Raw genomic sequence first — 25736 nt, forward strand, 5'->3', positions numbered from 1 at the left:
GACCCAGGACTAAGATCTATGGATTCTCCCACGGGCCTCTATTACTCACTATTCTATAAAAGAGGATATCCACTATTTACTGTTATTGGTCACCTCTGTGTGGAGCTAAACTTACCTCATTTACTGCCCTAAACAAGCTCTGTATCTCTCTCCACATAAGCAAACTTTCTTCAGATTAGCTGCCCCTTGAACAGTCATTGCTGTTACATGCTACATCTAATACATCTATTTGTTAGACTGCAAATTGTGGGACATTTACTTATGGGATTTGATAGCCTAGTGTGAAAAGCTGTGCATGAGACCAGGGGGACTCATTTGAATGTTCAGTAGTAACACACACACACACACACACACACACAGAGACAGGACTTACCAGGTATCCGTATAAAGGACCATCCATGGCGGGGATAGAGGGCCATCACACCCCCAGGGCATTGTGGGTGAAAGGCATTAGCCCTCACACGCCATTCTGATGCCAGTTCAGGAGAGCCGTACAGGAAACACTGTTTAAAGATCGGGCCTCCTCCGCTGCGTGTCACCTGCCACTCGTATTCAGCACTGCGGTCGTTACAATAGCGCTCCATGGGTACTGCTGTCACCTTGGAAACAAAAGACAGCATTGCATGATGGATAGAAACAACATTTTACGATGGCAAAGCACAAATACTGTACGCTGACATAGGCTCGGTTTTTAAGACTTCTTTTTTTTTTTTCTTTAACAAACTGATAACTTTGCTCCAGAGAGATTCAAGCTGTAGATGGAGAGATGTCGATGCATGCAGTCCTGGTTTCACTGAATCAGCAACTTCTGCATCTGCGTATGTTTGTGTGTGTAGGGGGAGGAGGTGGTGAGGGGGCAAGAGGAAGCTGAACAACTACTGAATAACCTGAGCAAGAAGCCCTTTTTTGGAGACTCCGTTTGTTTTAAGTGCAGCTGGGAGTCACAGTGTTGACCTCCTGTACCCCAACCACACACAGTCATACAAACATTTCACAGATAAGAGCTTCTCATTGTTAAAAAGCCACAAAAGCATTGTTCACAGCGCTTCCCTCTTCCACGACCACCCAAATGCTTAGCTGTTTTAAGCGCGCCAGCACACAACCCCGACTGTCATCACATACAGACAGGCAGGACTTCCAAGTGTGTCCTCCTCAGTCTGTTTGTTGCTCTTATACACATACCCTGGGTGTGGCGGCTAGCAGGAACTTAGGTGGCAGCGTGGGCTGGCAGGATTGGATTGTAAAGGTGCCCAATTTTCTGCAGTGGACCTTCACATCTGTGTGCCCCACCACGCCGGGCCTGGAGGCCGTGAACACCAAATCCTGAAAAGCATATACAGAAATCACCACAATGAATCAATGATTTTGTTTAAGCAGAAAAGAGAGGAACTGCAAACAGAAGTAAACAAAGTAGGATCATACAAAGCTCACTGAGTTCAGTGCTCATCGTTTTATAAGCTGTTTTCACATTATATTTAAGTTTATCTGGCTTTTATCCAAAGATATTACATAACATTTCAACTTAAGGCTGAAATTGCTATGTGAAATGTAAGATTACTGCAGCCTATATGGTTTAAACTCCACATGTCACAGCATGTGGGCATCAGGATAAAACATTCATTTGGAACAAAGTATAGTAGAGTATTACAGAATGGTAGGTTTTTAAAGGAATATGGTAATGTCTGCTTTTGTGTGACGTGTGTGAGATTATGGGTACACAGTGCCATCTAATGGCAGATAAAAAAAATAAATAAATCAACTATCAGTGTCAGACCAACTCAGGCAGTGCTTAGCAACTACAATTTTTTCTTCATTTTCTTTGTTGAAGGCCATAATGCTTTGTGTGTGTTTCACAAAAGCAATGCACCAAGGAAGATGTTAGTTTTTCAAACCCAGCAAGAACAGATTATTTTCACATTGAGCACTGAAAGCTTCATCCTCTTTGAACATACAGGAGGATGTTACGATTGTTAGCAGATTGCAGTTAAGACAAAAAAAAAAAAAAAAAAAAAAAATACAGTTTAAAAATGTGCTGACAATATGCAAAAATCATATCAGCACATCTTTATGGTTGTGAAACATAATTATGATGTCAGATACAAACAAAAGCAGAGTTTCATATGGTAGATATGGATGACATTAAGAGAAAGACAACATGCTGTTTGTATATTACGACTGTTTCAGCACTGAGATGGAACAGAGATGGAGTGAGAGTGAAACAGAGGGACAGACAGCCAATCCAAAGCTCCCCCACAGCTTTCTGGGTATAATAGTGCGCGTCTTGGTTCTCTCGGTTTTCTCAATTCCTTGATAGAAGCAAAAGGAAAGCTGAAAGCAATACTGGCCACGCTGTCAAGTACACAGCCAGAGAGAGATGAGCCAAGCAGAAAGAAGTGCCACTGTGTGCCAGCTCCATGCAGTTTTAAAAGAAAAATGAGGTGTTAAAAGAAGTTGGCAAGAACTGCGGGAGTGAGTCATTTCTACAAGTAGGAGTTTGGGGTCAGCGTGGTCATAAAGCACACATACAGTAAAAACTCTCCAGGTGTCTGCGAGTTTCTATTCCTTGCTCATATTTGAAGTTGCATCTAATATTCTTATTCTCATATGTTGAGAAGCTCCAGGGGGGAACCTAAGATGCTAGACAGCTGCCTAACCCAGCATGATGAGGCCGGGAAAGGAAGAGGAGGATGGAATTACCCCCGGCAGCATTTACTCCTGAGTATTTTCCACCCAACAAGTTAAGCTAGAATTGGTGGAAGGGTGGAAATGTGATACAGAAAGTATCTGCCAATGGCTAGAAGTTTGCTGAGTGAAATCTTGATGATTTTTTTAGGCTTTTCAGTTAAGCAGATAAGTGAAGGAGCAGGAATTTTAAGCAGTGACAGTGTAGAGCTTTTATTATTATATATTTTTTACTATTCTTTGTATTTGAACTGGCATTGCACCACTTCTGTACTAACAATAAGATTTCCATATTGCCAAATAATACAAAGAAAAAAAAAGTCAAAGCAATAATGTGCTGTCTCAGCAGTACCCATGAAACTATTTGCGTGTAGAGAAAAGGCTTTGCTGTATGCATTACATTTATCATCTTTACCGACGAACATTACACATCACTAATCATATTTTGTCATAAAACACCAGCAACACACTGGTCATGTATACTAATCCACACAGACAGACCTCACAACCAGCTAAAAGTCTGTACTAAAAGCAGATCAATATGTTTTAATTATTAATACAAGACTTTGTATATATATTTTTGAAATGGTGTTTAATGATTTGAGGAGATTTCCTGTACACATCTGATGCAAGAGTGAAGCTAGATGGTGTGCTGCGAGGTCATAGAAACATATACCAGGAGGGAAATCGACATTAATGGGTCACAGGGCTACAAAGGGATTAGGTTCCACATTGCGTCCCTGTGGACGGAGAGGAAGCTTGGGGCAGAGAGCATGATGTGTAGCCAAACACCGGCTGATGCTCTGGAGAGAATTTCAGCACTGTCAGCAGGACATGAATCCTTTACTGGCGTTTCTCATTTCTGCCACACATTAATGTGTACTGCAGATTAGGGCTGCTCAATTAATCGAATTTTAATCACGATTACGATCTGGGCTTTCAACGATCATTAAAAATGACTGAGCCGATTATTAGCCCCTCCCTCGTGCTTTACTCTCGCGCTGCTCCGTGTGGCAAAGCAGAGTCAGACATCAAGTAGACATAGTGTGTAAACGTTGCCACGGTGTAGTAGCTGCACCACAGAGCAACACTGCAAAGTTCACTAAACATAGATGTTTACATTTTTCATTTATTTTTTATATTGCAAACATTTGCACTGTTATCAGTATTTGCACACTATTTTATATTATTTTTTTAAAGTCATTATTCAATACATTGTTATTGTTAACCCTTTAAATCCCTGTAGAACCGGAACCGTGTAAGCTAGCGCAATAATTTGTTTTGCATAAGAAACCGGAGGAGTTGTACTTACATCTTATGTAAATGGCCTGTATTTATATAGCGCTTTACTAGTCCCTAAGGACATATCCAGTCATCCACCCATTCACACACTGGTGATGGCAAGCCAGTGACAAGCTTAAGTCAACAGCTTGTCCTCGGTCACTTAATGCATACATATTATTAAAATATGGGCTATAACAGTTGTATTGATGTATAGCAACTTGAAATGCTCCCAAAAATGGCACTACAGCATGTAAAAAAAATAATATAAGCTCTGGTGGACTTGGTTCTATAGTAGGTCTTAAAGGGTTAAATAAATATCGTCAAATAATCGAGATCTCAATTTCAGTGAAAATAATCGTGATTATCATTTTTGCCAGAATCGAGCAGCCCTACTGCAGATGGCTACTCAGGAATTTCTTGCGTATAGCTTGCCATCAGCATGCATGCACCTTGATGTTTCTTACCTGCAAAACAGGACTGTTGTGCATGTTGGGGAAGGAAATGGGTCGGTTCAGCCACAGAATCAGGTCCTTGCGAGACAGACACTTAATCCCTGGCTGTAACTTTCCTCTGCAAGCCTCCCCGTCTCCGGCTTCCTCCTGGCCCTGTTCTTCAAGGTCGAACAGGCGCTGATGATGGAGCCGGTATGCAGCTTTCAGAGACAGAAAAAGGGCTAACCACCTGTAAAGGCAGGAAATGAAGACTCAAGTTACAAATGGGAAAAAAACTGTAGAAATGGGTTTAAGTGATACATAAGCTCAGCCTCAATTAAGGTGGATTTACAACTTTTCAATGTTTAAAATTGGACTACAGTAATTTTGCTTACCCCTTTGGCTTTAAGGCAACCCACTGTTTAAGCCAACTTACTTCCCAAATCTTCACAAACAAAAGGATTTAACAGCAGGAGGATGGGGCTGTGCTTAAGATGACCATATAAGGTCACATAAGGTCATATATATCCACTCTCACTGACATCTTACTTAGCTAAGAGTAAAAATATCCGTCTGAAACAGAGCATTTAGAGCAGTCTAAAGCCTATTTGATGCCTACCTTACTAAGGTGCCTTGGAGGATAAGATTGGACAATTCAGCTGGTGACACGTCAATGAAACGCAAGAAGGAGAAACAGCTTCCTTTGTCATCACCTGAAAATGGCAAATAAAAAAAAAATTAAAATATTTGAAACATGACACTAAAGAAATCAAAAAAGGAGAAAATGTTAAGCATGGATTAATGGAAGTCAGGGATTAACCACTTTTGATTAATGGAGGCAAACACAGGTATTTAAAATGCCCCCTGTGCCCGTTTTTCTGACAATATTTCTGATTAAAAATAGCTGAACTGTGTTTCAGGTCTTCACCACACTGACTGAACATGTAGCCAACACCAAACTGGTGTGACAACAGGTTATCATCAGCCACTGCCATCATAAGTATCATTTTATTATCAGTGCATCCCTAATGGAAACATCAAATTAAGAAGACAGAAACTGAGGTTTGGATGTCAGGTCACGTCACAGGAGAAAACCAACTCCTGGTTTGAGCAAGAACTGTCTGTATTCTAGCTGAGAGCTTGACGTGTGCTCACCTTTCCTGTGAAAGAGAGACTGCTGTATGTGATTCGGGGAGAAGGGAGACAGCAGCACTTGAAGTAATCTGAGGACGACATGGAGAGAAAGACCAGGTTACACCAAAGTTTAAAAAAAAAAAAGGAGGGATAGCAGACCTGAACCTAAATTTGACATGATCATCTGATCTCAGTCCAACCCACACAAATTCTTATTTTCCTATCTATAATTGGGATAATAACCACTTGTGAGCCCCAAAGTCAGCTTATGTCCACAAGGCTGAATATTTGTTGAAGAAAAAAAACAGACAGTTTTCAAAGTGTTTACACAGTAATTTCAAATGTAAACGTAACCCTAAAACACTGTTAACAGAAACTCTGACAGACCGTCTATTATTGGATTAAGTGAATATTAGTGAAGATTACGTGATCCTGTGAATGTCTCTGTGTGTAAGAACTCACTTTTTCCTGGTCTGATTGTCCGTGTGAATGAGGCCATGACGGTAGAGGAACTTGCACATGACGTAGGGCTTGAGGGACATGTGGAAAGGTGAGCGGGTCTCCTGACGCTCAAACAAGTCAGGGTGGTTGCAGAGCTACGCACAAACATACGCACAGTTGGAGTTCAGGAATCAGCATGTTTGTTTTGTGCAGGCAAGTCATTGTTCGGATCAGACTAACATTCTCAACAAACGGTAAATGGACTGGTTCTTATAAAGCACTTCTACTCTACTTGAGCAATTAAACTGTTTTATACAACATATCTTTTTCACCAATTTCACACAAACACACGTTTAAGAGCTTCCTACCCAATAGTCACACATTCACACTCTGCAGAACGCATCAGCAGTTCAGTATTTTGCACAAGGACACTTTGGCATGCAGGTTGGAGCAGCCAGCCACCTTCTGATTAGCAGATGACCTGCTCTACCTCCTGAGCCACAGCCAACCAAAATATGAGAATTAATATAATTTATTTTTTAAACCCACTATACCTTAATAATAACTAAATAGGTTATGTTTACATCAGTGCTTGTCTGTTTTAGTGCCAAAAAGTAACAGGCCAATTTTCAGCAGCTGGAGCAGCATTACGGTGCTGATTTCACAATTACTTTAACAATCCTGTCACAAGCACATACGCCAGGGAACTGCTTAGGGTCCAAGGCTTTTAAAGGGCCCCTAAAGAACAATTTGTGATGGCATCTATGTGAAAATGGCCCCCTTTCTCTATGAATTATGCAATTTAGGTCATACTAAATAAAAGATTTGGTCCATTTTGTATATTTTGGTCATATCAGACAGAAAAGAAGATTACCTAGGGTCTGCTCATTGCACAATGACTTTGTGATTGGCAATTAGTTTGTATTGTTATGTGCTGTGCGATGTAACCAATTTATTGTTCAAACATCCAAACATATGCGTAGCCATAGTCTTATTTATTGTTCTTGAATATCTAGTTATTTGCTGAGCGTATAGGTCTCTTCAAGTGCCCTTCTAGTTTTCATACATTTTTAGCATTGAATACCATAAAGACAATAAAATATGGATCAGAGCTCATACCTTTCTAAACTGCATGACCAGATTCATGAGGGAGGAGGTGGTGCTGTGAGCCTGCTGGGCCGTGCCCATCGAGGACTGCAGCAGATCCTCGATAGAGATCTTGTTTCTCAGAGCCTGGTAGAGCAACCTTTGCCGGGAGGTCAGCTGACAGTAGGTCAGGATCTCAATCTGAAGAAGGTAAGGAGAGTTCAAACATTAAAAAAAAAGAAATATAAGTCACATAACATACATGCAGAATAATGCCTTATTAAAACTGTGCTGCAGAATCATTGTTCTCAACGAAGGATGCTTCATCATGTGTAGTTCAAATTAACTTTACATTGTCCCCGCCCCTTTGGTCAGCCGAACAAAATGGTTTTGATTTTTCTGAGTCAGCATTTCTATCCCATTAGAACACACACAGTGTTTTCCTGTGAGCTTAGCCCAAACTGTTATGTGAGTATGGACTTCATGCCATTTGCCCAACAGTCTTTAAACAAACATTCAAATCTCTGGTTTTATCTTGTGCCACGCTTTGATGAAAGCCGTGAAACCCAACGGTAACAATCCATAAAACCATACCGTGAACCACCAGTGAACTTTCCTGGTTAGTATTGGCTTTCAGTGTTCTGACAAAACAAAGAGGAACCAGCGGAGAGCGGAGAAGTGAGGGAAGTGGGCTGGCAGGACTACATGTGGGTGCAAAGGAAAGTGAAAAAGACAGATGTGGGGGAGTGGTGAACTCTGCCATTCCTCGAGACTCCCACAGAGCATGAGCGACTGCGTGTGTGTGTGTGACCTCGGGTCCAACATCTGTCAGGAGGATCTGCCAGCACAAGCATCACTCATACCTTCATTACAATACTTTCTCTGTCAATGAGGTGTACAGAGAGACAGATGGAGGAAGGCTCCATGTTTAACCAGGAGAGGTGACAAGCATAATACCACAACACCTGCATTTATTCTAGCTTTAAGCTCTTTTATTGCATCATATTAGATTTCATTTATTGAGATCCTCACTTCTTTTTTGGACATATTTTCTATTCTATTCTTTTTTTTTTTTAAACAGAGCATTGTGTTCTGCATCCTGATCGGCTGTAGACCATTTTCAATCAATCATCTCCGTGCCGTGTCTCCTGTCCGGTACAGAATGCGTTCAGCTTGTCAAATTTACATAAATCTTCGATCGCTAGCAATGTGACTCTGAGTGGTGTACTGTATGTTTGTAACTTTTCTCCCCAACAAACAACAATGTCGACGAAACATTTTGGACTGTCAAAGGCACCTGCAGGTTCCTTTGGTTTGATTCTATACTTCTGGACTTATTTTTCTACGAAGGTTTGAGCTTTGAGAGTGTTTAAACAAGACAGATTGTGGGAAATTGTTCAAGCCTGTCTGAGAAAAGTGTATAAAGTGTGTAGTGAGGGGTTTTATAGCCTTAATAATAATTGTAAAAAATAATGTTGGCTACTTCACGGATTTCACCTATCGTGGGTTAGTTTTAGAACGTAACTACTGCGATAAAGGAGGGACCACTGTAAATCAAATATTTCTTATACTATCTTAGCAGAGTATAGGGATTAAAATATGGAGAGGGAATGTGGCATAACACGAAGGATACCACTTGGGGGGGAAGAAACCCATCTTTTTTTGCCCTTAGGAAAACTGAAAAATGAGATTGTCGTGTCACCCTTAATTGTTAATACACTCTTGGTTCTTCTACCTTGTCTGAGAGTTCATTTTCCACATCCTTCTTGATTCTGCGCAGCATAAAAGGCTTCAGGATCATATGCAATCTGGATAGTTGGTCTGAAAAACAACAACAAAAAAAATTATGTTTACTTACAAATCATATCACACGCAAATAGAGCCAGGATAGAAGAACAGTGTTGGTACACCTATTTTCAAATAAGCTAAAAAGCATACATATAAAATAGGGGGAAAAAATAGTAGCCTTTGCTGTACTCACTCTCATCGATGGCAGACTTGTTTTCAGCATGGCTCTCTATGTCCTTGGAGAACCACTCGTTAAATTCTTCATGGGAATCGAACAACGTAGGCATGATGAAATGCAGCAGGGCCCACAGCTGAGAGGAAAACATGCAGTCTCTTACAGTTGTGCCCGGATGACCACCCACACACACACACACACACACACACACACACACACACACACACACACACACACACACACACACACACACACACACACACACACACACGTCGCTCACCTCAGCCATTGTGTTCTGAATGGGCGTCCCGGTTAGCAGAAGTCTGTTCCGACACTGGAACTGCAGGAGGATTTTCCACCGAACGCTGAAAAAGCACAGAAACCAGGACCGTCACCTGCTGTGACAGCTACAGATGTTTATCATCTGCATTTAACACTTCATTTAATGTAATCACTGGATGTACTACATTTTTTGGGATTATCGCTTGTGTGTGGCTGTACGTTTGGCCAGTCTATTGATTTTGGCTGGTCTCCAGTAGGAGCCGAGAAATGACACACACTAGTGAAACCGTAGAGACCGGTTACTGTATTTTTCCAGACATTTTTGTTGATTTACCAAATGATTTAAAGAACAGTTTCCCTTGTTCTGCATATTTTAGCTGATTTATTACAAACTTTTTTCACTTGCATTTCTCAAGACACTTATCCAAAGCATGCAGGGCTTTATTTGTTCTGACAAAAAAACAAGAAAACTTACAAATGGCCACAGCATTCTGTGCAAGTTAGAACTGCTGGGACTAGAAAAGAGTCATTTATTTTACAACACTTGTGTTTTGGCCAGAATGACATTATAATTGGTTAGTAAAGTTGTTAAAAGGCCGGTCTGCATTTAAAACATCTTAATAATGTTTGTATGCTCAGGCTAGTTATTGAGTTGCCAAAGAAGGGTAAGATAAAATCTTTAAATACAAAGTCTGATAAATCAGATATCACGCATCAACACATGAATCTGTGACCCTGTGATCACAAATATCAATGCCACCATGATAATGCTTTACCTTGTGCTGCTTTTCAGTGCCTGGGCTTCATCTAGAACCATGTACTGCCACTTGACCCTCTGAAAGTACTTGACATCTTGGACCACCAGCTGGTAGCTCGTGATGACCACGTGGAATGGTGCATTTTGCGTGTAAAGGGTTTTCTGTGTGACAAAACACAGCGTTAAGAGTTAAAAGGATAAAAAGTGCTGAGTTTACTGGCTGCAAAATGTACGGTGATGTATCCTTCAATGTTTACCTGGCTCCAAAATTTCCGAATCACTTTCCGATCGTGAGGATTTCCCCAGTACGGTAACACCTATGGGACATATCAGTAACACTGTTCTGTCAGAAAACCTTCATAGATCAAAATAATCCCCATGTGAACATGTTTAAAGCAAAAAAACAAAACCCTACAGTTAAGACTGAGCAATGCTGGAAAAACAGAGCCACAGTGATGTTCTCAGAGAAAATGTCTAGGCATAACATCGCACATGAATCACTGCCCCACTTGTTGAGATATAGAATGCGATGTGAAAAGATTTACACATCATTACGTCGCTCAACGCAAGCCGCTTTCCCATTGTTTTCAGTCAGTCTTGCTTTGAATGTTCAGGAAGCTTATCTTCAAATTGTGTAATGGGGTCTTTTCACACCTCATTAGCAAAACAAACTGCAATTGATTTATTTCCAAACTGGCTGAGAAAATTGGCAAAGCTGAATGTCGTACACAACAAAGAGTCATGTTTATCACTGACTGTGTGTGTGTGTGTGTGTGTTCAAGCATAGCTGACATATTGATGCATTTGATAATATTTTGGCTACGCACAGTCTTTCAAGAGCCAGTTATGGCATGCAAAATGATTTTTTTGAGATGTATCACTCAACAAAAATAAAAACAGCTATGTAGTTATGTGTCAATGCGAACAGTGCTACAATACTGCCCCCTAATGGACAGCTCCAGATAACATTTCATCTGGTAACCTGCGCTTGCTCTCAGAATGTCAAAACTAACAAACCACTGCATTAAGAAGCGGAGAGAGAAATGCATTGGCGGAAGAACAACAGAAATGACGAATCAGCAGTTCCTTTGGACGTGCTTCTGCAGATGTTTCAGTGTGTGTGTGCTCGCTTAGCCACGATGGGTTCTCACCTTGAATTTTGGCACAAAGCGGGTGAACTCCTGATGCCAGTTGTTGAGTGTAGACGCTGGAGAGATGATCAGGAATGGACCCCAGATGTTATCTCTCTGTTGCAGGAACAGAAAAGCAAATATAATGTCAACCACCGCAACAGGTGGTCTGCTGTGCTTGTGTGAGCAGCACCCAGAAAACAGGAAGTCCTGGAGGGCCTGTGAAGCCCACAGCATGCACCTTCCTGCCAACGACAGTTGACTGAAAAGCTCGCATTTCCACCTTTTTTTTTTTTTTTTTTTGGCCTTTGGGGTTGTGAGACTAAAAAATGTAAAGAGCTGGCAAATCAGCTCTTCAGAGGAGTGAAGTCATATGACTAATTCATTGAAATGTTCCAGCACCTGCAAAAAGCCAGAAACTGGGGACCCTTTAAAGGATGCAGGTGCAAATAGGCTGCCTTTTAGATGTTTTATCACAAGTCGAAAACAATGGTGGAGTCAACTGAATATTCCGCAAAGTGTTTTGGAAGAGTGTGGTGAATGAAACCTTTTGGCCCCCCGTCCTCTCTCTCACCTCTGCTAAGTGTGCCAACAAAGCGATACTCTGAACTGTCTTTCCCAGTCCCATTTCATCTGCCAAGATTCCATTGATTCCCTGTGGAAATGAAGAGCAAAAGAGAAAAGGGAAGAAGAATTAAATCACTCAGTGGGGAGGAAAAAAAAATATTAGAAAACATCCTAAAACTGTACACATGTTGACAAAAAACAATGCTAACGAACCCTGAATCATGTTAGTGATGTTACACTAGAGATTCATAAATTTTCTTAACCAAAACACTAATAAAGATTTCTTTTATACTGTTGGCCATTAAAAACTGCCCAATTCATAGTAATGAAAACAAACTAAAGGAATACCGAGAGTTTCAGAAAAGCGCAGCATAAGTCAGAAAAAACAATAAAAAAAATAAAATAAGACACGTGTACCTGTTCATAAAGGTTAGCCAGCCAGTTCATGCCTTTGAGTTGGTAGCCCTTGAGTTTTCCGTTGAAGATGGTGGGTTGAGGAATGTCTTCATCTGCGCGGATGGATGGGTTTGAAAGGCTGTAGCTTTCTCCAAACCCAGAGCCGGCTCCTTTGGACAAGCTGCCAGCTGCATGCAGGGACGCACTGCGACTGTCTTTAGCCTCTTCATCGAACATTCGCGTCTAAAGGAGGAGATTTGGACATTACTGCCAGTTGCGCTGTGTGAATTAGGGCATCTAATAAAGGATGTGCGTGAATTACTCACTCTCTCCTGATGAATCTGGTAGGCCTCTTGGGCATTCCTCAAGGCCTGGGATTTGTAGTATTCGCTATCTGCAATCACATACAATCATCTTGTGCATAAATGCATTGCAAACCATTTAAATGTAATATTTCTTCTGACAGAGTATATAGTCAAAACACAGCTAGTCTAAACTGAAATTCTTAGTAATGTATTACCACAATTCTTTATACTTAATCAAATAAACTGCAAATTATTATCATTAGTAAACGGTATAATAGCAACAATCATGATAAAAACAAAGTACACACTCTTTAAATTTTAACGTTTTTGCCTTAAAATCTTGCAAATGTACAAAACACGACATGTTACACTGTCGTTATCTATTTACCGAAAAAGCAAAATGCAGACGAATTGAGTAAAAAAAAAAAAAAAGTACATACTTACTGCTTCCCCATGAATTAGCAGGAGAAGCAGCAGTCAGCTGCTGCTAAGCAAATGCACTTGTTTACCTGATCATCAGCACATGTGTTCAACAGCAGACATTTTGGGAGTTTGCTGGCCTGGAGCATTCATGTGTGTGTTAACTTAATGTGTTAATTCACCCCAACGCCAGACCCAAGACCTATATCTCAGGCTCTGCAGGCCTCAGTTAGTATGCCAAATGTTAACATTTGTGACAGAACAATTAGAAAAAAAGACTCGTGCAACGGTGATGATTTGGGCTTGCTCTACAGTGACAGGACCTGGGCACCTTGCAGTCATTGAGTCAACCATGACTCAATGACTGCAAGCTGTATGCCAAAGTATTCTAGAGTCAAATATTAGGCCATCTGTCCAACAGCTAAAACCTGGACCAAACTGAGTCACGCAACATGACACTGATCACAAGCACAGCCACAAATTTATGACAGAATGACTGAAAAAGAAAAGAATCACGGTGTTGCAATAGCCAAGTCAAAGACCAGGCCTAACCCTGACCCAAATGCTGTGATAGAATACCATCCATCCATTCGCTTCCGCTTATCCTTTTCAGGGTCGCGGGGGGCGCTGGAGCCTATCCCAGCTGTCATCAGCTGTTCTTACTTTTCCACACAACGCTTTTGCATTTTGACTTAGGTTTTGTTAAATACATAATGACACAGTGTAACACATCATGTGCTTCGGTTCATTTGAGGTTAATTTTAAGACCTACTGAGGACTAGATCATTTTTATCATGCTTGTGAATGGATGGAGAGTGTACTTTTGTTTTACCATTGTAGAGGAAGAAAAAAAATCTAATCTACAAGTAGAAGATTAGACAGGAAACAAACAGAAATGAGTTTCGTCCCATTTAATTTCACACTGTTATAGTTGATGAAGGGAGTCAATATATGTATAAATTTCAGCCATCAACGATGACTACTAATTTCTTCTGTAATACATTAAACTCGATTGAGTCGTTCATACCATAGTCCTCTTGTCCCATGTTGACCATTACTCCTCCTCCAATGTCTATCTGTCTCTGGGCTGCAGTGTCTTCAAGTTTTCTCAGAATTTCCTCCTGTGCTGCATCTGCACCTGGAGCCCCCACGCTAGCTTTACCACTCATAAAATGAGCATACAGCTCCGTCTGGGTAATGAGAAAATTCAGTTTGCGCTGCTGACGCTTGGCCTGAGAGAGTCAAAAAAAAAAAAACCCAGGGAGAAAAATGTATCTATATTTAGGATTTTCAAAAAACCTGTAATGGCAAATTAAAAATGTCTCCATAATAACTTCCTTGTCACAGACCTCTCTCATTTCTTCATCAAGTTTACGTTGCTCCAGGGCTTCCTTCTCGGCTCTCTTTCTGTGCTCCTTTTCCACCTTGTCATATTTTTTCCAGTAGAGCATCATCTCCTTGGTAAGACGCCGGGCACGGGGTAATGTTTCTTTACAGTTCTTCTGAGCCTGAATAGCTGCACGCCGGACCTCTCGCATGCACTGGTGAGCCAGCTAAGAGGACATGAATCACACGTTAAAAGTTACTTTTGCAATATACAGACATGGAGAGTTACCAACACGCTGAACACGTGTGCAAAACCAAAAACATTTAACAAAATGCTTTAAATGTACCTAGCCATAGAGTGCTGTGTACACTTTACTCACCTTTTTTGCATTGGTTAATACCAGATTCTTAGCAGAAGTCTTCTGCTTGAAGGACTGAAAAAAGTAGAAATGGGACAGTTGGCATTAGAAAATGTTGGAAAAATGGGACCAACATCAAAACAAAACTGACTCTTTGCTTAACTAACCTTGGGGATTTCTTTTTTGGCAATGGTGAGCCAGACTTTGCGTCGGCGAGCATTCAGCTGCTCGACGGTGAGATGTTTTTTCTTCACCATGGGCAGCGGAGCATCATGGGAAAACTTAGCAAATATTTTGGTGACGAAGGGACGCTCCTCATCCACAAATTCTCCCTCTCCCCGTTTCTTCTTCTTCTTTACTTTTTTTAGTTTGGCTACAAAAAAAAGGAAAGACATTTAAATGAAAAGGTAGAGCTTGTTTGCGGTTTTAAAATATATTTTTCTTGTTTGTTTTTGTTTTCCTTAAAGGCACTGACACTGGCATGCCTTTTTTCTTCTTACCCTTAAATTTCTTTTCATCTTTGATTTTCTTTTTCTTTGGACCCAGCAGATGGCGTTGTTGCTCATAGAAGGGATCATGAGTAGATAAGAGTCCCGTGCTGTAGTACTGATATTGGTGAAGCTGAGCAAACACAAACACACAGAGGAGCATGATACATCTTAATTAATATGTCTGAAGAACTTTGTTTTAGGTGACGAGGCTCTGAATTGGCTGATTTTCATTTTTTTAAAGTAAATGTCTTGTCCTGTACTTCTTTATTTAGTGGGGTTCCCCAAGGTACTATTTTGAGTCCCCACTTATTTGCTTCTTATATATTATCCCTGAGGCAAATTGTGCATGGCCATGCCATTGATTTCACCCAATTATATATTTCACCACCTGTTCTGGCACCAGAGCTACATCCTGCATTATGTTGTGACTCTCTGAGAGGGGATTTCCAACACATTTCGACAGCTAAATGACGCTAAACCAGAAGAAATTATGAGAAACCACTATGAATCAAGCACAAGCAGAGTTATTTGCTCTTTTTGTTTTGTAGCACTTATTGATTAAGAACTTAATTAAGAAGCTTATTATTACAATGACATTAAATTGACACAAAGTATTAGCAATTAGTGTTCTTTATTTATGTGTGTATTTGTACCTCCCGGTCAGAGTAGAAGTTGCTCTGATGCTGCCTCGTGTAACGATGGAGCCTCAGCATGTCATGTAGTTCTTCCCGAGACATGCTGAAGTTAGCGTCATCTGAGTCTGTATCTGAGTCTGTGGTGTCATCACTCAACAAGATACTCTACATGAGAAAAAAAGTAGGTACAGGCATGGTTAAAGGAAGCTGAGAGCATGTGACACACAAACATATCCTATGAGAAAGGAAGTACCTATAAAACTAAAATTCTTCAGATATGGAGGTCAGTATTAGCCAGTGTAAATACCTTCAGCCATTTCCTGTTCTTCTTCAGCTTAGAAAAATTGTAAAGGCTTGTTTTATTTGCCTTTTGGTCTGTGAAACAAACAAAAAAAGAAACAACACAGGATAAATATGCATGAAAAGATTCATTAAACCAATGAGTGTGGATGTGTAGCAACATGTCACTAACACATTTCTCAATACATCTTACCTTTACCTTGCGGAAGTACTCCATTAAGCGGCTTGCCATCTGCCAATCCATCTCCTTGATCACACGACTCATTCTTTATTGTCAAAGCCGTATCATGAGTGGTGGCATCCAGGGATATCCCTGGCTCCAGTCCACCCTCGCTGTCATCGCTATCATCACTGCAAGAGAAATGTATGGCCGTAAGCTCAACATTTGCATCCTATTTGTATATTATCCGTTCTCTTCTTAGACAGTGTAATGTAAAGCAGATGACAAGAGGTGCAATCAGCCATGCAAAACATCTAAATTTGTATATATGTATGTATGTATGTATGTATGTATGTATATATGTATGTATATATATATATATATATAAATAAATAAACACAATATACAGTTTAATTTTGATAAGATGGGAAGATTGCTGCAAACACTTCGTTTTTTTTTTTTATAGGTGGCCAAAACAAACCTTAGCCTGGAAGCAACAAGTGAATGCCCACTATCAGCACCTCTTTTTCTGTACCTGGTTATGTCTCTGTTGAAGATAGCAGCGGTTTGACGCAAAAAACTGTCCAACTTCAGGGATCTTTCTAAGCGCTGCAGGTAGAGAGGTTTGGCTAGGCTGGAGGCCCCTGATACCCCAACCTCCAGCTGGCCACCCTGCCCTGACGCCATACACCACAGACCACCTCTGCCCAGCAGGGCAGGACCTTTTACTGAAGAGAGAAGTATGGAAGAAATAGATGTGCAAATGGCACAAGTTAAGAATGAGCAGTACAGGAAAGTTACATCTATGTGAAGAAAAACATTTTAATGTTATTCACCTAAAGAGTAAAAATGGTCCAGACTAAAAGGAACTGTACATTGCTTCATTTTCTCAGCTAATCTGGTATAATGGGAGATAATCTCCTAGTATGTTTAAAGATTTCATAATTACTGCCTACATTTTTTTTTGTCAAGGTCAGAAAAAAGGCACTTACACCAAAAACAAAATACTTGCCTCCAAATGCACAGATATGAAGTATGATACTGTCCATTCTACAAAATGTTTATTCTATTATTTTATTTTTTTATTGGACATACCTTCTCAATAATGGATGGCATTGATTTTCGATTCCAACACTAATGATCAAGATGAAAAGCCTACAAAATAAGAAATGCAGTCACACACTGACAATTAAATGGCAAAAACAAAAGCTTTTATTAGAAGCTCATTTTACAGTGCTGTACTAACAGTGTTTATGCACGTGATTTCAAAACGATAAAGGAAAAGTTAGTTTATTTGGACATCTCTATCGGTTTAAAGTAAAAATAATTTGCTCCCATGTTTCAGTATAAATACGTCGTACACTAAATTGTGCTTTGAACTCAATTTTGAGAATTTATTTTAGTTTATTTTCAATAAAAAATAAGTTATGATACGTTATAATCAGCCATATATTATGCTCGATAGTGTGTCTAAGTAATCTTGGTAATCATTTTCAGTACTTGCAGTTTATTAAAAAATAAAATTAAACTTTAGGCATAGTGTAATCAATTAAGTGTTATTATGCATTAGGTCCTTATGAAGAGTCAGGTGGTTGTTTTGAGAGTTTCCATGCTAAAGTTAACTCAGCTGTCCACAACAATACCCATAAACAACACTATGGTATTTATTCACTTCACTTTCTGTGAGTTCATTTCCTCAAATGTAGCAGGCTGCAAGGGACTAAAGTTTAAAAATAAATACTTTTTTAAATAGCATTGCTATCGCGTCGTTACGTTGTGCTTTGGTGGATAGCAAAACCAAGCTAGTGTTAGCCAGGGCTTGCTAGCTAACCTTCAGCAATACTGTAGCTTCAAAGCTAACGACCGTTAGCTGTCAGCAAAAGCAGCATTGCCTCGGATCAGTGACAGTAAAGAGGCTCAATGTGCTGCTACAGACGCTCACTGACGGCTTTGCCCACGCCAGTTCAATTAGGTAGCACAGGTAGTTTTACTATAGCTAGCCCCTCCTTAGCGTATCATTAACGTTAGCTAGTTAGCTTATCAAATACTAAGGCGTTTTGACACCATCGTCCTCTCACACCATTAATATGAAGTATTTAAATCGGCCCTGTCTCTTTAAGGCCACCACCTCCCTGCCTAAACAATGTATTAAGATATGAAATCGGTTTAATGACAACTCTTTAGCTTGCTTGCTGTCACCATGCAGCGACAGCTAGGGCCTCCGCCCGCGCCTCTTGGACCCTCGTTTCGGATACGAGCCGCGGCTCGGTTGCTTGGCGCACGCATGATCCCCATCTTTTAATTCTTTCTCCCTCCCGGCCATCTTCCCCATTGCTCCTTCGCCATAACAACCACCGCGGAGTCTCTCACCTCGGCCCCGTGTCCGCCTTTCAGTCTCTCTCGTCGCTGCTGCCGACTCTCGGTTCTCTGACTCCAAAATGGCGGTTTGAGACGCCGAGCGAGTCTGTGAGCTTTGAGTCGGCAGCAACAGCGGAGAGGCGGCCACTTTCTGTTACTGAGAGAGCAGAGACACGACGCCATGGCGAAGGTACAGCAAGGAGCAGGCATTTTAATCAATCCCAGAGAGAAGGAAGCCAACCTATCCACGTCTCCTAGGACATGACCATGACAAAATTTTCACCTGTATATTTCGCTAATAAAATACGAGACAGCGCTATCATGCCTTTGGGTTTGGAACGTGTCTTTGCAACTAACGTAAATGTATCGATGAATTTCCGATGTTGATTGATCGTGTCTGCTGGCTGCGAAGATTACCGAGCTACGTCTTACGTCACTAGAAGGGAACTCCGTTTTAGGTAAAGTGGACACCGTCACAAAATTTTGAAAAAATGTGAGTAAGTAATTGGCTTAAGATTCTCGGAGGACAAAAACAACGAAAAACATATTCTATAATCTAATTTACCAGTTATGGTCTCTGATAATGACTGAATTATATAATGACTACAGGCTCATGGAGTTGGTAGCAAGGTTTTTATAATTAAAACTAAGAATTGAAGTTACTTATAAACCAATTATTTCTGTAAACTGAAATAAAAATAAGAATTAGACTTCGGAGAAATTAAAACTAACAGAAACAATAATTCGTTTTTTGCAACAATAAAATTAAATATACAGGAAAATTCTTGCACATCTGTTTATTGAACATGGCAAGTCCACCATTCTAGGCACATTAGCTTCCTGTCATCTGTGTTTGGATTATAGTACCAGTTGTCAGCCTCTCAAATCTTGATCCTGTCCTGACAATTGTAACTTAAAAGAAAAGAAAAACTTCCAAAAACTGGCAGGCAGCGAACCCAACAATGACGCGTGCATTTGCAATCACTTAAACTCAGATCTTCCTGTTAAAATGCAGTTTACACAAAATCACCAGTTGCATCTTTTTCACTTATGCTGCTCTTTTCATATCTTCCTTTAACTTACTGGGCTGTTAGTAGTCAACTGCAGTCTTGAGAAACTTTGATGAAGCACAGGGCTTTTCATTTTCCACAGTAAACATAAAATGATTTGTTAAATATTTTTTACATTTAAGCCAAGTCAAAAAAAAACAAAAAAACAAACAAAACAAAAAAAATCTGTCATAACTGAGAAGCTGTACTGTGCCATAGCTGAACTCAAAAACAGCCAATATGTTATGTAATGTTTAGATGAACACAGATGCATTAATTGGAGAGAAGAAACCGAGCTTAGGACAGGCAGATATTTTGTTAGTGCATTTTGTGTTTTCACTGAATCGAACAAATACACAACATAATGCAGTTAACAGCTAGAAATGAGTGTAAAGCAGTTGTATCCTTATATATAATCTGAGGTTTAGGCACATGTATGCAGTATACAACTCTAGCACAAGCATAGATCAGGTTGGTTTATGTCTTCTCTATGTTCTTCACTACATACTCCTAGTGCAAATGTTCAGTTTCAAATACTGACAACAAAACAAGTGCAGTTTCTAGAGGACAGAAGCTGATTAAGTGTTCAGCAGTAGGCACTACCAACAGGATATCGGCATGTCTCCGCTTAATGTGTCTGTCCTGTGGATCATCCACTTTCGCTGACAGATAGTGAGTTTGTAACGAAGAGAAAAAAAAGTCTTTGTTCACAGCCAGCTGGATTTCTCCTCCTCAAATTTCTGCGGATCGATGAAAGGCTTGTCGATAGATTTGATCATCAGTTCGCCGCAGTATACGCACTCGGATGCGACGATGTCATCAATGTCTGATTTTATCTGCTCACGGCTTGTGCCCGCAGTGGCCTTGCCCAAGCTTGATGTGTCACCCTCATCCTTTGGTGCTGGACGGTGGCGTGATTTGGATGATTGCGTGGTTGCTGCCAGCTTTTTATGAAGATCCTCCAGGCGATTCTGCTTGAAGGCCGACAAATGAGGAGTCACTTCCTAAAAAAAAACGTAGAAGGAGAAAAAAAAAAGGTCAGAGGACATATTCAGATTGATTACTGACTGAATTAAATAAAAAGTGAAATATTCCTGTGTGCAGCAAGTTACCTGCAACAGGCAGTCATTGTGGAACATGTGCCCACAGAGGAACAGATAGAAGGGCCTGTTGAGCAATGGGAAGTCACAAGCAGCACACTTTTCTTGGGAATCCACTACACCATACTTGTTCCTCATTTCCTGTATGTCTTCCCTAATACGTTTTGCGCTCTCTGTGGCCTCTTCCATTTCCTGCTTCAGCTCTTCAATGTGCTGGTTGTACTCCTCCAGGGAAAGGCAGATGGCCTCCTGAGAAACCATGATGAACAGAGCATTAAGAACCTTCATTTGAAATAGTACACTATTTTGTGTCTTTGTGAATGCAGATGCCAGCCAGTATCACCCAATCTGGATATTCATCACCTACTACAAATAGAAAGAAAAAAGTGCCTAAAACCTTGCCCACTGCTTAAAGATTCTACTTATGAATACACAGAATGTGATTACTGAGATCAGGTCTCACCCGACCGCTCAATTTACTGTAAAAACACACACACTGAGGGAAAAAAACGAACATCCTACTTATTACAGACCTTAAAGTGGTCGATGGTGACAAAGTCTGGAAAGAAAGGAAGGATGTCTTCAATTTTGAGCAGGTTGCAGCTGGACAGACAGTTCATGGCTTTCTTAACATCTTCTTCCTTCTGCACCACATGCTTGGCGATTTTCAGCCAAAGCTTTTTCCTCAACTCCTCATCATCCTCTGGGAGGTCAGCGCAGGACTTGGCCAAGTCCACGTCTACCTGCGGACAATTAAAAAAAACGACAAAAAACAGTGCAACAATTGAAATCGCCAACTGCTGTCTATAATTTTGATAATCTGGAAAAAAGAAAAAAAGTGACACAACATTTCAATGATTTACATATGTTCACCACTTCTTTACAAGCACTGCTGATCCATTAATATACATTACTTACTTCTAAAGCAAGATCCACTGCCTCCTCATACAGTTCCATAATCCTATAAACCAGCACACAGGCCTGCCTGTAGCCATGCTCCGCACACAGCCTGAGAGCATACTTGAGGTCATAGTGGATCTCTGAGGCGTGTGTGCCTGCCTGCTCTAGATACCACAGCAGAGAGTCTGGTTTGTACTTTGCATAAAGCGACAGCAAGTAGTTATGGATGGCCTCCTCTGTTACCATCAGCTCATAAACGCAGAACTCCATGTAGCGGATGGTCTCATTGATCTGCTGCGTGCTGCCCATCTGGCTGTAGTTCATCAGAGCTGGGATGAGCTTCTTTGGGTCCAGCCTCTTGCCCATCTGAATCCACGCGTCCACCACGTTTTTGGGAATGTGCTGCATGAGCACCGGGGAGAACTTGTAAAAAAGCTTTTCGTCACAGTGCTTGGAGAGCACATCCAGAGCAGCACTGTACTCGTCGTGCTGGCAGTAGTGGGATATCACTCTCTCGTAGTCCTGCATGACGACTGAGAAGTAAACCATGTCGTCCACGTTGCCGTGGCTGGCCAGCAGATCGTAGATGGTGGAGCGGTTGTTGTACAGGCAGTCTCTGTGCTTGGAGCTGCCAAGGAACTGACGAAACTCGTCACGGGTTTCTTTGAAAATGACGCTGTTGCCATCACTCTCCAGCTGGCCGAGGCGATTCAAGTAGAGCTCAGCTAACCAGGTGACCAACAAGGTGATCTGAGTTCTCTCACTGGGTTTGAGATTGTTTAACTTCTTCAGTAAGAACTCCTTTAAGGCCTCCTCTTGTTTGGCTTCTATGAACTTGAGAGCAATCTCTTCAAAATAGTTCTGTGTTTGTGCATAGCACATGGCGCTCTCCAGATAGCGTTTATTCTGGAAACAGTGCTCAGCCTCCTTTGCCAGCACCATGTCCATACACTCAGGCCGATCGCGACAGTACTCCTTGGCCAGATCAAATTTATTCATGCTCATGTACATCTGCCAGACATCCCTGGACTCCCGCTGGATGTGATATCGAAAAACTGCCCGCTCAGTGTAGATCCACACCAACCCGCCAACTGGGTCTTTGATCATTTTCTTGAGGCTGCCAAATTTATCTGGGAACAAGTCCTCGTAAACCACTTGCCCGTTCAGAGTGCAGATGGCCTTAACTCGGTCATGAAGCAAGAGCAGGAAGTGGAACTGTGTCAGCACAATGGAGATAGGCTTGTTTTGATTAAGGTCAATGTCTGGAGTGTATTCCCACACCTGTTTGTGAAAGAGGAGATGTGGAGATAGTATATGACACATAAACACAGCAAGGATGAGATATTACTAAGAAAAATGTTAAAAAGTTTTCACACACGCTGACTGACATTTACCTGCACATCACTCAGCAGGGAATCAGGCCTGACGTAGTCAAGCTGACCATAAAGAACTCCATTACCCATCATCCAGGCGAACGCCTTGGGGGACGTTCGCAGCTTAGGGGTGTAGAAGGTGATCTCGCTGTGTCCCATATTGACTGGGAACTCCTGGAAACTGGGCAGCAAGTCCTGATTTTGATTGAAGATGGAACTGAAGCCTTGCTGCTCCGACCCCTCGGCTACCTTACCCACAAACTGGAACAGGCGTTTGCGTGTGGTAGCTATGATAAAGTACTTGTTCTCCAGGCCCCGCTCGACCTCCAAACAGCAGACTGGAGCAGGTTTGCCATCCTCCTCCACAGAGTGGACCTACATCAGGATGTTATCAATTATATCAAGAGGAAGAAATGAACTACATCAGGATTTTCTTCTGTTTCCACAAGTGCATTAAATGTATATGTTTATAATACAGTTTGAACAGTTAAAACTTACAAAGCAGATGTGGCTATCATGTGCTAAATAGCAGACGTAATCACTTTCTCACCTGTCTAAAGTATTGATCTGGATTGGTGTTAAACAAGCTGCCCTCATTCGCAGAGATCTCTGCCTCAAAAATGATGCCTTGACTTGTGCCAACCAGGATAGGTCCTGTGCTGGTCTCGTTGCCCAGCAGCTTGTTCCAGCCCACACTCTCGATGAGGTGGCCTCTCCAGCGGGACAAACTGCGCACCTTCTGGGTGTTCCTGTTGAGGTACAGACACTCACTGGTGTTCAAGCTGATCAGCAGATGGGAGCCTGTAACGGAAAATATGGAGGAGGTTATAGCTGTTGTTAAGCAGTCATAACTGTGACATAGCATTTATATATGATGATGATGATGATTTCTAGATTGATGCACTGCCAGACATTTTTGTCTAATTGTTTTATCATATGAAACTGTTGTCTTTATCCAAGTTCAGATTCGCTGTGCATTGAGGTTTGTGGCTGCTAATATTACAGCACTTATGTATGAATGCTGAATCACCTCAGAATACACAATGACTAATCAAAATCAATTATTTCTCCAATTATACAACAATATATAATATCTGCATAAACAAGAATGTTCGATAGTAATTAGCAGTCCATTTATGATGTATAAACAATATTTTGAAAACTATTATGGTTTATCTCACCTGTTGGGTCCAAGAACAGTCTGTGCACTTTACTGTCATCTTTCCTTCCTAATTCAGTCTGGTTTGGTTGATCTGGTTTTGCTAAGTCAATCCTACACAAAAGAACAAAATATCTTGAAACAGATGTGCTGAATAATACAGCTGTCTTAACAACAAAGTTAGAACGCTGTGTAAAAATGTGAATAAAAACAGAATACAGCTAAACTAAAGCAAGCGTAAACACAACCTGACAAATGTTTAAAACTAGGAAGATTGTGCCCATTGTGAATTTGAGGTCTGAAAAAAACAGAAATGCTCTATCCATCTATTTTCTTCTGCATATCCAATTCACAGTTGTGATCGGACTGGGGCCTATTCTGGCTGTCACAGGGCAAATGATGGAGCACACTTTGGACAGGTGACCAGTCTATCTCTGGGCTGTTGCAGAGAGACATTCAGTTTAGGGTCCAACATATTAACCATACAGTATCTTCTAAACTTAGGCCTTACTTCTTTCAGGAAGACAATGCTAAGCATGCCAAACGTCATTGTTCACATATTCCACGGGCATAGCTGTGTAGTGACAGTGTGTGGGAGATTAAAAACACTTTTCAAACGAGAAGTCCATGAGCTGCTGTATGCAGATGAAATTCAATGCCGAGCACAGATGGGAAAACGTTTTTGATTTCCCAACAGCATCAGCTCCTCTCCCACACTGGCAGACAGTTGTTTAAATGAAAGATAATACAGCAGTGTGGTAAACACGTCCCTGATCCAAAACATTTTTGATTTACATTTTAAACTGCACCTCCATGTTTTTACAAAATGGGTTAATGACGGTAAATTACAAAATAAAATAACAAAACCCAATGAAACTAATCAAAGCCATACAAACAGCAGTGAGCGTTTGAACTGCATGTCATTGTGCTATTTGCCTTAGCAGGGTGTCCTTTCCCAGACTCATGCACAGCTGATTGTTGCAGACAGCCAGATGATTTATCTTCTCAGGTGGGGTGAAATCAATCCTCTGCTTGTTGAATATCGGCTTCTCTTCTTCAAGCCTCGCGTTGACAAAGCCTAACGTTGAGAATATAAATGTCTGTATCAGCCAAATATTCCCCACTGCATCTTAGCAAGGAGCTTTAAAAAAAACGAAGAGGGCGACCTACCAGAATGGGTTATCCCGATGTTGGTGCTTGACAGGCGGCTGTGCTGCTGCGCACTTTGCCGGATGTTTTGAGAATCCTCGTACTCATCGAGAATTGAAGCCATGGTTAAAAGTGCCTCAGCTCACTTATTGAATGGATTAACAATACAGGACAGGAGCCAACCCTAAACCAACATGGGGTGGGAAAGAAAACCTGCTAGCAGGTAGCTAGCCAGCTAGCACAAATTTACCCGTTAAAGCTGCAGTAACGTATTTCCTTTCTCCGCGTGTGTCTAAGTTAAGAAACAAAAAAGCACAACAGACGCGTTTATTCTGCAGCATTAACACACGAAGAGAGGAAATTTCAATCATTCGTTTTCTCACACCAGCTAACTTAGCTTCCGCGTACAGAACGCAGGGTAGACCGTGATAATCAGGTGACACATGGAATCATGTGACCACTTTGAATGCAATGCTATCTTGTAAACACCAGGGAGCGT

At 41.1% G+C, this 25736-nt stretch overlaps 2 protein-coding genes across 2 annotated transcripts in view; both read right to left on the reverse strand.

Moving 5' to 3' along the window:
• The window catches only part of ino80 (INO80 complex ATPase subunit), a 38099-nt gene extending 19518 nt beyond the window's left edge, over nucleotides 1-18581 (reverse strand). The window contains exons 1-27 of the mRNA XM_085371838.1: nucleotides 18520-18581; nucleotides 17245-17304; nucleotides 16685-16877; nucleotides 16183-16340; nucleotides 15997-16064; nucleotides 15708-15854; nucleotides 15064-15184; nucleotides 14731-14936; nucleotides 14585-14638; nucleotides 14228-14431; nucleotides 13906-14110; nucleotides 12480-12547; nucleotides 12175-12396; nucleotides 11765-11845; nucleotides 11212-11307; nucleotides 10318-10377; nucleotides 10080-10222; nucleotides 9302-9386; nucleotides 9040-9157; nucleotides 8794-8879; nucleotides 7092-7259; nucleotides 5994-6127; nucleotides 5553-5620; nucleotides 5017-5110; nucleotides 4431-4647; nucleotides 1183-1323; nucleotides 374-599 (exon numbers count right to left, since the gene is read on the reverse strand). Coding sequence (XP_085227964.1) covers nucleotides 374-599; nucleotides 1183-1323; nucleotides 4431-4647; nucleotides 5017-5110; nucleotides 5553-5620; nucleotides 5994-6127; nucleotides 7092-7259; nucleotides 8794-8879; nucleotides 9040-9157; nucleotides 9302-9386; nucleotides 10080-10222; nucleotides 10318-10377; nucleotides 11212-11307; nucleotides 11765-11845; nucleotides 12175-12396; nucleotides 12480-12547; nucleotides 13906-14110; nucleotides 14228-14431; nucleotides 14585-14638; nucleotides 14731-14936; nucleotides 15064-15184; nucleotides 15708-15854; nucleotides 15997-16064; nucleotides 16183-16340; nucleotides 16685-16836 — 3322 coding nt within the window. The 5' untranslated portion in view covers nucleotides 16837-16877; nucleotides 17245-17304; nucleotides 18520-18581. The remainder of the gene's footprint in view (nucleotides 1-373; nucleotides 600-1182; nucleotides 1324-4430; nucleotides 4648-5016; nucleotides 5111-5552; nucleotides 5621-5993; nucleotides 6128-7091; nucleotides 7260-8793; nucleotides 8880-9039; nucleotides 9158-9301; nucleotides 9387-10079; nucleotides 10223-10317; nucleotides 10378-11211; nucleotides 11308-11764; nucleotides 11846-12174; nucleotides 12397-12479; nucleotides 12548-13905; nucleotides 14111-14227; nucleotides 14432-14584; nucleotides 14639-14730; nucleotides 14937-15063; nucleotides 15185-15707; nucleotides 15855-15996; nucleotides 16065-16182; nucleotides 16341-16684; nucleotides 16878-17244; nucleotides 17305-18519) is intronic.
• A 724-nt stretch (nucleotides 18582-19305) lies between these two features.
• Nucleotides 19306-25648, reverse strand: vps18 (VPS18 core subunit of CORVET and HOPS complexes). Its single transcript, XM_085372146.1, has 9 exons — nucleotides 25259-25648; nucleotides 25025-25166; nucleotides 24111-24202; nucleotides 23480-23730; nucleotides 22951-23304; nucleotides 21575-22837; nucleotides 21190-21399; nucleotides 20669-20905; nucleotides 19306-20560 (listed from the first exon to the last, which is right to left on the reverse strand). The coding sequence occupies exons 1-9, from the start codon at nucleotides 25359-25361 to the stop codon at nucleotides 20264-20266; spliced, it is 2949 nt and encodes a 982-aa protein (XP_085228272.1). The 5' UTR covers nucleotides 25362-25648; the 3' UTR covers nucleotides 19306-20263.
• Nucleotides 25649-25736: the final 88 nt, after the last annotated feature.

The sequence above is a fragment of the Diplotaxodon limnothrissa genome, linkage group LG15, assembly GCF_057381915.1.
Source record: "Diplotaxodon limnothrissa isolate DT_005_m linkage group LG15, D_limnothrissa_male_GT1.1, whole genome shotgun sequence".
Taxonomy (NCBI): domain Eukaryota; kingdom Metazoa; phylum Chordata; class Actinopteri; order Cichliformes; family Cichlidae; genus Diplotaxodon; species Diplotaxodon limnothrissa.

Excerpts from the sequence above, each read along its gene's own strand:
- vps18 (XM_085372146.1), bottom strand. The coding sequence starts at position 25,361 with ATGGCTTCAATTCTCGATGAGTACGAGGATTCTCAAAACATCCGGCAA. Across the intron at positions 25,167-25,258 it reads CATCGGGATAACCCATTCTG|GCTTTGTCAACGCGAGGCTT; the intron begins GTAGGTCGCCCT and ends TCTCAACGTTAG. Across the intron at positions 24,203-25,024 it reads GGAAAGGACACCCTGCTAAG|GATTGACTTAGCAAAACCAG; the intron begins GCAAATAGCACA and ends TCTTTTGTGTAG.